The 13,027-nt window shown below is 34.2% G+C and overlaps 1 protein-coding gene across 9 annotated transcripts in view; it reads left to right on the forward strand.

Moving 5' to 3' along the window:
- CngA (Cyclic nucleotide-gated ion channel subunit A) overlaps nucleotides 1–10,510 on the forward strand; it is a 277,163-nt gene extending 266,653 nt beyond the window's left edge. For 5 of the 9 annotated variants that reach the window (XM_072529249.1, XM_072529253.1, XM_072529254.1 and 2 more), the window contains exons 10-11: nucleotides 4,007–4,233; nucleotides 10,169–10,509. In XM_072529249.1, coding sequence (XP_072385350.1) covers nucleotides 4,007–4,233; nucleotides 10,169–10,310 — 369 coding nt within the window. In that variant the 3' untranslated portion in view covers nucleotides 10,311–10,509. Of the gene's footprint in view, nucleotides 1–4,006; nucleotides 4,234–10,168 lie in introns of all 9 variants that reach the window. The other 4 variants (XM_072529257.1, XM_072529255.1, XM_072529256.1 and 1 more) reach the window with 2 other exon arrangements.
- The last annotated feature ends 2,517 nt before the right edge of the window (nucleotides 10,511–13,027 follow it).

Here is a 13,027-nt window from a genome sequence, read left to right on the forward strand (position 1 = left end):
CACATTGTTGCCGAGATTTGTGATGCGAGTCTCTCTTTACTTGTGCTTCTCACGCTTGCGCGCTCTCTTGTTCCGCCTTTTTTCTTTTCTTTCGCTATTTGTTTCTTAATTTGTTTAATTCCGACGGTTCAAGGTTTTCTGTATTTAATGTCTTTTACACGCTCTCGTTTTTGAACGGCTCATCGAACAGATGGAGATACACTTCAATGGCACATTTGGCTGCTTTAAAATAAAACGGATGACCCCGAAGCACGTCTTCTAACCGTAATAGACCTAAGTAAGATCTTAGCGTCATTTTTCGCATACATGTATGGAAGTCGAACTGATCTCTGATTTCGGAAAAATTCCTATCTATTTCGTGACATTTTTTTAACGCATCTCCGAATTTTCCTAGTCTCTGGTATGCCAGCGCACACTCGGTCTGAAACGATATGCACACTGAAACGCCTTCCCGCGTAAATTTTCCCCACGTTTCTTCGGCTTCTTTCACGTAACACGTACGTAACATATATTTCACGCATTTCGAGTTTGGCTGTATCTAAGACTTGAGCCTCGTCTAACCACTTGAGGGCCTCTTGAGGATCACCGGTATGCTTATATATTCTACCCTTGACAACAAAAGTTCAATTAAGGTGGGGGTGTGTTCAATAGCGGCATCAATATAAGTTAATTCCTTTTCAGTCTGTTTAAAAAGTCAAAATGTTGCACCAAATTGTAGTAAACCCACAAGAGAGCACTTGCCGGTTCTTTGGGTCCGTTATTAACTTCTAATTCACTGTATTTCCCCACAGTTTTTAATGCTTGGCACTGAGAATAACGAAAACAAGAGAAATCACTATAGTCCTAGATGATCTCAATACAAAGATTGGAAAGGGACATCTGTTACAATTCTGTCAAAAGCAGAACTTGATTATTACAAACACATTTTTCAAGTTACCAAACAGACGACTGTATACATGGCGATCGCCCGCAGAAACATCGGAGAAAGTACTCAGGAACCAGATAGACTGCATTATAATCAATGAAAGATACCGTAATGCTGTTAAAGCCGTGAAAGCATATCCTGGATCATACGTGGCCTCAGATCACAATCCGCTTATCGCCAAGATTACACTCACCCTTAAGAATATTAAAAGACAACAAAGAATCCCTACAATAGACACAAGAAAACTTAAAGAACCTAACGTAAAAGAATGCCTCCAACAGGAACTGCATGTGAACTGAAGCAAATTGAACACAAACACCAAAGATATTGACGAGTACTGGGATCGACTAAAACATTGTCTACTGGAATCCTGTAAAGAAATACTAAAGACTTCTGCAAGGAGAAAAGAAGAATGGATGAATGACGAGATACTCAATATGATGGAACAACGGAGACAATTTAAAAACAAATACAGCAATAAATACAGAGAGATAAACCACGAGATCAGGAACATGATAAAGCAGACAAAAGAAAAATACTTTGAAGAGAAATGCATAGAGATCGAAGACCTTTAAAATAAATATGATCTGTTTAACCTACACAAGAAAGTTGAAAAATTGGCAGGACTAAGAAAACAAAATCCCACTTGTGCACTTCTGGATAGACATGGGACTACTTTAACACAGACGAACAAGAAAGTATAAAGATGGGCAGAATATATCGACGAACTGTTTGATGATGAAAGAGGAGATTGGGAACACATATAACTTACGTCTGAAGAAATAGGTCCATATATTACAAAAGAAGAAATATTACATGCATTAAAAACAATGAAGAGTGGGAAGAGCCTGACATGCTTCCTACAGAAATCCTAAAAATCTAGATGAGAAGCACATTGATATTTTAGTGACACTCTTGAACCAAATTTATAGTTCAGGCGTATTACCCAAAGAGTGGTTAACGTAGATTTTTATCTGTCTCCCCAAAAAGAAAAACGCAAGAGAATGCAGTGATTACCGCACCATTAGCTTGATGTCTCATGTCCTAAAGTTACTACTAACAGTCATCCATAACCGAATATATCACAAACTGGACATAGACGTTAATGATACACAATTTGGTTTTCGCAAAGGCCTAAAAACGCGTGAAGCTCTTTTTTCACTTAATATAATGATACAAAGATGTCTTGACATCAATCAAGATATATACGCATATTTTATTGACTATAATAAAGCATTCGAGAAAGTACGACATGAACAATTAATGAATGTCCTGAAATCAAAGAAGATTAACTACAACGACCTCAAGATCATATCAAATTTATACTATAAACAGCTAGCAAAAGTACGTGTTAACGAACAGCTGTCAGAAGAAATTGAAATTAGACGTGGAGTGAGACAGGGATGCGTATTGTCGCCAATTATTTTTAATACCTACTCCGAAGAGATCCTGAAAAAGCTCGTGAGAGTGAAACAGCTGGAATAAAGGTAAATGGAGTTCCCATTAGATTTTAACATTAGATATGCGGACAACACTGTGATTTTAGAAGAAAACATTAAAGATCTTCAGAGACTGGTGACCAGAATAGCGGAGTATTGAAAAGAGTACGGTCTAACAATGAACGTCAAGAAGACGAAATTTATGAGAATATCAAAAACTCAAAAAAATAACGAGAATCTTCTAATATGCGGAACCAACGTCGAACAAGTGGACAAATATGCATATCTGGGAACAATGATTAACTACACAAATGATTACATTCAGGAAATCAAAATCAGAATAGAAAACTAGAGCAAATTTCAACAAAATGTGAAGAGTGCTATGTATAAGGGATTTAAAATTAAAACCAAAAGTTAGGTTGGCGAGGTGCTATGTTTTTTCGACTTTGTTTTATGCGGTGGAATCTTGGACCTTGAATGCGACATCAATGAAAAAGCTGGAATCATTCGAGCTGTGGGTGTATAAAAGAATTCTGAAAATATCGTGGACAGAACACGTCACAAACAAGGAGGTTCTAAGAAGGATGAATAAAGAAATAGCAATTTTAAATACAATTAAAACAAGAAAATTGGAATATCTCGGACATATTGCACGTGGAGAGAAATACATCTTGCTCCAACTGATTACGCAGGGAAAGATCCAAGGAAAGAGAAGCATAGGGAGGCGTAGAATGTCGTGGCTGCGCAACCTGGAGAGAATGGTACGGATATACATCAAATGAACTTTTCAGAGCAGCCGTCTCAAAAGTCCGAATAGCTATCATGATTGCCGACCTCCGCCGCGGAGATGGCACTTGAAGAAGAAGCTTGTTAGGAGTGGTTTTATTCGTATAAATGCTGATCTGGCAATCTCTATTCGTCTGTTTATTTCAACAGTATGATTATGATGAATGGTTTCATTGATCAAAGTTCCCGAGTACTGATATTTTTCTACTCGTTCTATCACGTTACCATTTATTGTGAATATTTGGTGTATATTATGTGGTCTTTTTGTAATAAGCACATATTTCGTTTTTTAGCGTTTATAGTAATTCCCATCTCAGCGCTATTCATACTTAAGCTTTCGATTAGATGATGATTAATGTATGTATTTTGTTAGTTATTTCTTATGCAGTTTTTAATTTAAACCTGCTTAGAATAAATATGTGATGAATAGAAACAAATTTATGGATAGTAGTAAATCAATGTGAAGACCGCTATTTCGTGGCCGTACTTCACGCCGCAACTATTCATCATTTCCTGCGTTGCAAAAATTATTGACTTTATTTGTTGGGCTTTCAACCAAATAATTAAATCCCTGCACAATATTTTTAATATCTTATATATGTCATCACTCTCAGTTTCTTCTTTTGCACAGCTCCTTATTTTAGGGTAATTAATAATATACAGTAGTATATTAGTTATCGCGATACATGTCTGTTTTCACAAATAAATCTTTATTTTTATAGATAAAAATCCCGCTAAACAAAGGAAAATACTATATTAGTCTAAAAGTATTTTTCCTGCAATAAAATTTCTTAATCCATTGTATCGTTCTCCGTCTTTTATCAGCACCTTCACTAAGCAAAATTTATTGTTTCAGGCTAGAGCAACGCTAACAGAACGCGGTTGCCAACTTCTGCGAAAAGATGGCCTTCTGGACGAAGAGCAATTCCGGAACGCAAAAGATACCCAAGAATCGATGAGCGACAGTATAAAAAAGTTGGAGAGCACGGTGGAAACTTTGCAGATTCGATTGGCAAGACTCTTGGCCGAATTTACTGCAAGTCAAGCCAAAATCAAACAGAGACTTACGAGAGTAGAGACAAAGTAAATATATTTTGGGTTTTTTATTATTACTTTGATGCCGTTTAGATAAACGGGATATGTTGGTTTTGTAGCTATAAATTTCCGTTGAGAATATATATACGGTGTAGTAAGTACAATTAAACATTTGATTAATAGAACTAATGTTGTACAGTGTGTCCAAAATGTGACATAATTTGCTAATATTTTAAATTCTAATAGGTTTACATACAATTTTGGAATATTATGTTCTTGTCTTGAACATAACGAAAACATTTATCGGACGTCTTAGTTTAACCATAATTTCGGATCATTACTTCTATAGTAAATAAAATACAGCATTTATGTGCGTCTAATTAATCTGTGTCCTTAATATCAAGAGATATAAACCTGAGAAAACTGCCCCTAAAAAGCTACATGTTTTCCAAAAATGCAAAAATTGTAATAGTTTTTTTATTCAGTACAACTCAATTTTTTTAGATTCAATACAAATAATACATTTTTTTACGTATTTATAGCTATACTGATATGAGATTACTACATTAGTGGTTGTGAGTGATTTTCTTGAGTGTTTTGCTTCTGACGCAACTTTTTTTAAGTGTCCAGCAGTAGTTAGCCAGTATTCTCTTCTTCTACCTTCTTCTTCTTCTTCTTCTTTTTATATAGACATGACTCTGTTTTCAATGTGGCTCCAGTAAGTTGTCGTTCCATCATTTTTGTGGTCTTCCTATTGGGGAACCGCCTCTTGCCGTCTTTACTACTCTATTTGTTGTCATTCCGCTTATATGGTCCTTCCAATTCTACTCTTCTATTTCTTACCCAGTTTTTGACGTTCTCCACCTTGCATCTACGTCGTATATCTGTACTTCTAGCTCTGTCCCATAGTGTATTACCATAAATTGTTCTAAGTGTTTTCATCTCTGCTGTTTCTAACATCCTTTTTGTCCTCTCTGTCAGGTCGTGTTTCTGCCGCGTACGTCATTATTGGTCTGATGACTGTTTTGTAAATTCTGCCTTTCATTTCTTTCTCGATATTTTTATTTCTCCATATTTTTTCATTCAGACAGCCTGTGGTTTTGTTGACTCAATTCACTTAATCTTCTAATTTAGTTTCGAGCTTTCCGTAGCCAAATAATGTGAATAATGAGTATTCTCGGACACCATATTCCTTGATATCGTTGTTCTATACTGGATATATCTTGATGAAAACGTTCTCCAAGTTTATCACTAATATCTTCAAGATTTTGTGGGGTTAATGTAGTATGTAAATGTAATGTACGTCGCTCCGTTTCAGTCTCCTATGTGTTTTAAAATGTGTTCATGTATCATCCTCAATTCTTACTGTGGATAGAAACTTAATCACTATCATGTTTTTCATACATATAAGGTTTTTTGGAATTCCTAACCCATCCATAGCATTGTACAGCCATCCTTTTACGATGCTTATCTAGGGTAGGAAACGAGCTTTTATAGTGATTTTTGGGCGAGAAAAAATTTTACGACTTTTTTATTTTTTTTTTTTTTTTCTAGTTTTGCATTTTTGGAAAGCACTAAAATGTTTTAAGATCGACTATTAAAAAATCTATCTAGTGAGAAGTCGTAAAAAGACAGGTGTGTAGAAAGATTTGGTTTAAATTATTTTTTCTTGTTTTTTAGAACTATAAAATAAGCTCTGATCTGGTTTTAATGCCTCCTCAGGTATTATGTAAATAATAGTTCTTGAAATATATATAAAGGATCTCATTTATGACGTAATGACGTAATAAGTTTTTAAATGACTTTAAACCAAACTTGAATTTTTATGATAATGGAATATGTTACACCCGTAACACAGATTAAATACAAGAGTTGGCATACTGAAACTTTGTCACGATCCCTTTGGAAAATATGGAGCCTTTGGTTGTCCAAGGAAGGCCTCAGAATCAACTCCAACGCTACAGATCTCTACAGCGATGGGTAGAAATCACGAAAGTTCCGGACAAACAGTATACTGAGACAGTACATGTAACGGATGATCGCGATCAGTAGAAAAATAACATTAATCAAATAATCTGAGTTCCTGAACCTTAATGATGAACTACAACACATGTGCTAAGATGTTAATGACTATGATGATGATCATTAATGACTTTAATGGTCAATCGGTTTATTACACTATTTACATGCATACCTCAATAGTAATTGGTATCTCTTCAGTTGTCTCTCTTCAAAATAGATACAAAGTGCACCGTCTTCTCCTACGATGGAACAGATGTATCTGTTGACAGCAGTTTTGCATCAAATAGATTATTGTGTTCCATACCCAAAGGCCTTTTTCCTTAAATAATTCGACAGTAATATTTCCAGGACCTGGGGATCTCCAATCCTTCATTCTGGATACAGCGGTTCTAAACCCGCACAATTTACATGCACATACACAGGGTCGGACTGAGGCACGTGCCTTGGGCCCGTAATTTTTGAAGATCGAAAATTAGGTTTTTAATTTTTTTATTTTTTTAATTAATTTTTGTTTTTATTTAACAGAAAAACGTAATATTCATAATTATTGCTGAAAAGTTTCCAAATTATACCGAATCGTTGATGGGTAAATTCGACAAGGTTGGACGAGCGTTTCCGTATTTATTCATCCATACCCGCGAGTGTCGATATGTGTAAAACGATCCATCCTCGAGCTTATCCAGCTTTTATTATGCCCGTGTTTAAAAAGTCATACGTAAAAGCTAGTAGTAGTTTTAGCTACATATTTAAAGTCTCCTGAACGTTACGTATTGCTTCTTATGTGAGTTTGAATTGAAAATTGTGGAATTAAGACTGAATTACCTAGACTTGATTGCAAATAGATTGTTTTGGATTTATAGTTAATACTTTCTGGAATTCATCAAATAAAAGTGTAAGTTTTTATAAAGGTATTACGTTATTTAATTTAATGCTAAAAATTTCGACCAAAAGCCTCGGAATACAAAGGATAGATTAAAACAAAGACGACTAATGCAACGGAAAAGGAAAATGATATTAGCTACATGGAATGTACAAGGACTTAGAACCAAATAAGCAGAAGTATTCAAAGAATTAGCGGAAAAAATAGATATATGTATTCTCACCGAGACCAAGAAAAAGGGAAAAGGAAATGAAGAGATAGGAAAATATATACATATCTACAGTGGAGTGAGTAAAGATACCAGAGCTAAGAGAGAGTCTCTATTGCCATTCGAAAAAAATCTTAAAGCAATATTAAATCGTGGACCGAAGTAAATGAACAAGGGCACAACATCGTAATTGTCGGAGTGTATGCCCCAAATGAAGATGCAGATTAAGAAAGTAAAGACGATTTCTAAAACAGGATGAATGAAATACTCTTTGAAGTTAAAGAAAACTGTTAAATCTTTATACTAGAAAATTTAAACGGCAGAGTAGGGAGAGAAGAAAATAACAGAGTCGTAGGAAGATATGGGGAACAAATAACCAATGATAACGGAAAGCGTCTTAGAGATTTTTGTGAAACAATGTCTCTCAAAATTATGAATGGCTTTTTTCAACATAGAGACATCCACAAATTTACATGGATACAACCTAGTAGGAATCTGCGCTCGATAATCGACTATGTAATCCAACGTCAAACCCCACCACATTTCTAGAAAAGCGGATATCCAAGAATGGCTACATCTAAAATGCATCCCCTTTGACGACTCACTTCTCAAAGTGCAACTTTTAGCACTTGTTTATATACAAAAAAAACAGTATGATAAAATTATGTAGCAGCTAAAAATACAACTTTTAAGTTTGCCGACATGAAAAATGAGTTTTCTTCTTCTTGATGTGCCTATCGGTGACGAATGTTGGCGATCATCATGGCAATCTTCACCTTATCTCCCACAGCGCGGAAAAGCTGCATAGATGTTGTGTTGAACCAGGTTATGAGGTTCTTCAACCAGGACGTTCTTCTTCCTGGACCCCGTTGTCCAAATATTTTTCCTAGCAGGACGGCTTGTAGAAGGGCATATCTGGATTCATTTCGCATAATGTGTCCAAAGTACTGTAACTTTCGAGATTTGATGGTGGTCAGTACCTCTCGGTTCTTCTTCATTCTTCTGAGGACCTCCTCATTGGTGACTCGGTCAGTCCACGGGATTTTAAGTATTCTCCGATATAGCCACATCTCAAATGCTTCCAATTTTCTGCACATATCTTCATTCAAGGTCCACGATTCAACACCATAAAAAAGAACAGATTAGACGTGGCATCGCAGCATTCTTACTTTTATACCAAGAGAGAGGTTGTGGCTCTTGAAGAAGGCCCCCATCCGGTTGAAGATGGATCTAGCTTTTGATGTAGAAATGAGTAGCAATGATAAATAAAAGATACGAAATTATTCGAAATTTTTTCCGGTACTTATTTTTCGTAATTCGATATTACTTATATGTAATAGTAAAAAGTTTTTTTCATCATTTTCAAAGAAAACCTTTCGTTTTATATCCGCAAAGTATGTTCGTTTGTACGTTGTCGCCTATGCAATACTTGGGGACGGTCTAACGATGGATTCATGTAAAGTTTTGTCTCCTGAATCAAAATCTGAAAACGGCATTTTGATATGTCGAACCATCTTCGACATAACCGGCATCAAAATCAAAAATAGTGACGTCACAATTCTTCTAAATATACATTCGTTTCTGCTGACACAAATAAATGTTAAATCGAAATCGAAACGTCGACTTAATAAATTTTATTTATTAATGTTAATGTAATGTTAAATGTATAAGTCTATCTACCCAATAATATATGTATAAGTATTTTCCCTAACTTTTACACAAAAAGAGGTCTCTTTTTATATCATTAATGATAATATTATTACTTATTTCCAAATATTTGTCTTAGAGCGTAAAATGTATAACAACAACTTTCTATTTTTTGCCTTTTGATTAGTACCACAATTATCTAATGATGTGTGAATGACAGTTTACAAAAACTAATATTAAAGTATACTTCTTTGGAAGATTAATCATTGATTACTATTATTTTAACAGTAATCCTAAAAATTATAAATTAATTCATTTCAAATTCAGATGCTAGAATCTTAATACAACCCTGTACAAATATATAAACATCAGGTTTCGCGTGTTCTGTGCATGCATTTGTTGACGGCTACTTTTCTGTTAAATGAATTTAGTATATTATAGTTTCAACGCTTTTACACGATCTTACATTATAAGTAAACATTTCAGTATTTTTTGTTTTGTGTAGAATAATAAGTAAAAGGACTTATATGAGTTTAATTATGAAAATTTCCTTAATTGGTCAATTGCTGGTTAACTCGCCCTATATTTGTTTAAGTATTATGGTTTGTTTTAATAAAATATTTTTATTAATTTTTGTACATTTTTTTTGTATTTTTTGTATATTATTTTTTCCTTTGTTTTTGGAATCCGATAATTAAATAGAACTACATACTATATGCTTTGAAACCGAATGCAAAGTATGCGTCATGACTGAAAAATAGGGCCGGAATTACAATCTTGCCTAGGGCTCGCTTTAGTTTTAGTCCCCCACAGCACACACAAGCAAATTATAATATTATAAAAATAAATGTAATTTACATATTCAATTCGCTTTATTATGGCCAATACGGTACTTTTAATAATAAAAAAACTAGTGAAACGACTCTCACAAACACCTATTCAAATGTAGAGATCTATTTTTTAATATTTGGTTCTTTCTTATTTTATTTTGTGTGGCAATAACTCATTGCATAAATGCAAAATCAAAAACAAATTTATTGTTTGCTTTTATGCTTTCCTGGTTCAATACAAAACGTTTCCAATTGAATATCACAGGACAAAATGCTAAAAACGAATTGAAATTTGTACACAGATTTCTTTGCTGCTACCGATATATTCTTCTTTTTGGTTTTTGTGATTGGACTTTGATTTCATTAACCGTTATGTACTTTATATTTGTGTTTCAGAAGCGAAAAGGAAAAGGAAACTGCCGCGAGTGAGCCACCTTCCAGTGAAGCCCTACCCGTTCCACAAGGACGAAAAAGACTTCGTTCATTTGAAGTGCGAAGAGAACCAACCGCTTTAAGCTCTAGACATAAAACGATGTAGTTTAACGACCAAAAATATCAAAGCTACGTTCTAATATTGTTTTATTATAAATAAATATTATTCATTGGTGTACGAAAGTGTTTTGGCAATTTAATGAAACCCATAGTCAATGATATATATTTTGGCAGTATTAAGTAGAATATATTTGTTTATAACTTTATATTTCAGTCAATTAGTTTGTCGCATCGAGTTTACACTAGTCCATATGTATAAAATATATTTTTTCTTTGATGGTGTCACTATACTCTATGATACTCATTTGTGTTTCCTTTAAAAATCTTCTTGTCTACGCTACAGACCAGAGGTTGGCAAGTAATTTTATGTGGGATCCGGATACTAGAAGAAAATTTGAACAAGGTCCAGAAATAAAAACAAATGATAACTCGGTAAGATAGTTTCGAAACAAATTCAGATTTCTGCTTTAATCTGGAGCCTTCTAAAAATTGCAAGGCATGGCCAAACGATGATAAAGATGTTAATAGAGACATGGGGAATCTAAAATTTGCATTCCACGACATGTCTATTCATCTAAGCAGAAATCCTAACGAATTTGTTTCTCGTACTCATACAGAGTAGATCCGAAGAAAAATGAAAAAGACAGAAAAGATTTTATTTCACGTTCAAAGCGTCTATGTACCTATTGATACGTATTTCGCTTTAATAAAGCTCATCAGAATAGTTATTCATAGCCGTTCTTAACGTGAAAAATAAAATTCTCTGTCTTATTAGAAGTAACAATAACATGACTTCGTTATGGACGCAATAGCGACATCTGATAGAAAAATCGGTAAGATAGTTTCGAAACAAATTCAGATTTCTGCTTTAATCTGGAGCCTTCTAAAAATTGCAAGGCATGGCCAAACGATGATAAAGATGTTAATAGAGACATGGGGAATCTAAAATTTGCATTCCACGACATGTCTATTCATCTAAGCAGAAATCCTAACGAATTTGTTTCTCGTACTCATACAGAGTAGATCCGAAGAAAAATGAAAAAGACAGAAAAGATTTTATTTCACGTTCAAAGCGTCTATGTACCTATTGATACGTATTTCGCTTTAATAAAGCTCATCAGAATAGTTATTCATAGCCGTTCTTAACGTGAAAAATAAAATTCTCTGTCTTATTAGAAGTAACAATAACATGACTTCGTTATGGACGCAATAGCGACATCTGATAGAAAAATCGGTAAGATAGTTTCGAAACAAATTCAGATTTCTGCTTTAATCTGGAGCCTTCTAAAAATTGCAAGGCATGGCCAAACGATGATAAAGATGTTAATAGAGACATGGGGAATCTAAAATTTGCATTCCACGACATGTCTATTCATCTAAGCAGAAATCCTAACGAATTTGTTTCTCGTACTCATACAGAGTAGATCCGAAGAAAAATGAAAAAGACAGAAAAGATTTTATTTCACGTTCAAAGCGTCTATGTACCTATTGATACGTATTTCGCTTTAATAAAGCTCATCAGAATAGTTATTCATAGCCGTTCTTAACGTGAAAAATAAAATTCTCTGTCTTATTAGAAGTAACAATAACATGACTTCGTTATGGACGCAATAGCGACATCTGATAGAAAAATCGGTAAGATAGTTTCGAAACAAATTCAGATTTCTGCTTTAATCTGGAGCCTTCTAAAAATTGCAAGGCATGGCCAAACGATGATAAAGATGTTAATAGAGACATGGGGAATCTAAAATTTGCATTCCACGACATGTCTATTCATCTAAGCAGAAATCCTAACGAATTTGTTTCTCGTACTCATACAGAGTAGATCCGAAGAAAAATGAAAAAGACAGAAAAGATTTTATTTCACGTTCAAAGCGTCTATGTACCTATTGATACGTATTTCGCTTTAATAAAGCTCATCAGAATAGTTATTCATAGCCGTTCTTAACGTGAAAAATAAAATTCTCTGTCTTATTAGAAGTAACAATAACATGACTTCGTTATGGACGCAATAGCGACATCTGATAGAAAAATCGGTAAGATAGTTTCGAAACAAATTCAGATTTCTGCTTTAATCTGGAGCCTTCTAAAAATTGCAAGGCATGGCCAAACGATGATAAAGATGTTAATAGAGACATGGGGAATCTAAAATTTGCATTCCACGACATGTCTATTCATCTAAGCAGAAATCCTAACGAATTTGTTTCTCGTACTCATACAGAGTAGATCCGAAGAAAAATGAAAAAGACAGAAAAGATTTTATTTCACGTTCAAAGCGTCTATGTACCTATTGATACGTATTTCGCTTTAATAAAGCTCATCAAATTCGTTAGGATTTCTGCTTAGATGAATAGACATGTCGTGGAATGCAAATTTTAGATTCCCCATGTCTCTATTAACATCTTTATCATCGTTTGGCCATGCCTTGCAATTTTTAGAAGGCTCCAGATTAAAGCAGAAATCTGAATTTGTTTCGAAACTATCTTACCGATTTTTCTATCAGATGTCGCTATTGCGTCCATAACGAAGTCATGTTATTGTTACTTCTAATAAGACAGAGAATTTTATTTTTCACGTTAAGAACGGCTATGAATAACTATTCTGATGAGCTTTATTAAAGCGAAATACGTATCAATAGGTACATAGACGCTTTGAACGTGAAATAAAATCTTTTCTGTCTTTTTCATTTTTCTTCGGATCTACTCTGTATGAGTACGAGAAACAAATTCGTTAGGATTTCTGCTTAGATGAATAGACATGTCG

This window comes from Diabrotica undecimpunctata, chromosome 4, assembly GCF_040954645.1.
Source record: "Diabrotica undecimpunctata isolate CICGRU chromosome 4, icDiaUnde3, whole genome shotgun sequence".
In the NCBI taxonomy this organism is placed as follows: domain Eukaryota; kingdom Metazoa; phylum Arthropoda; class Insecta; order Coleoptera; family Chrysomelidae; genus Diabrotica; species Diabrotica undecimpunctata.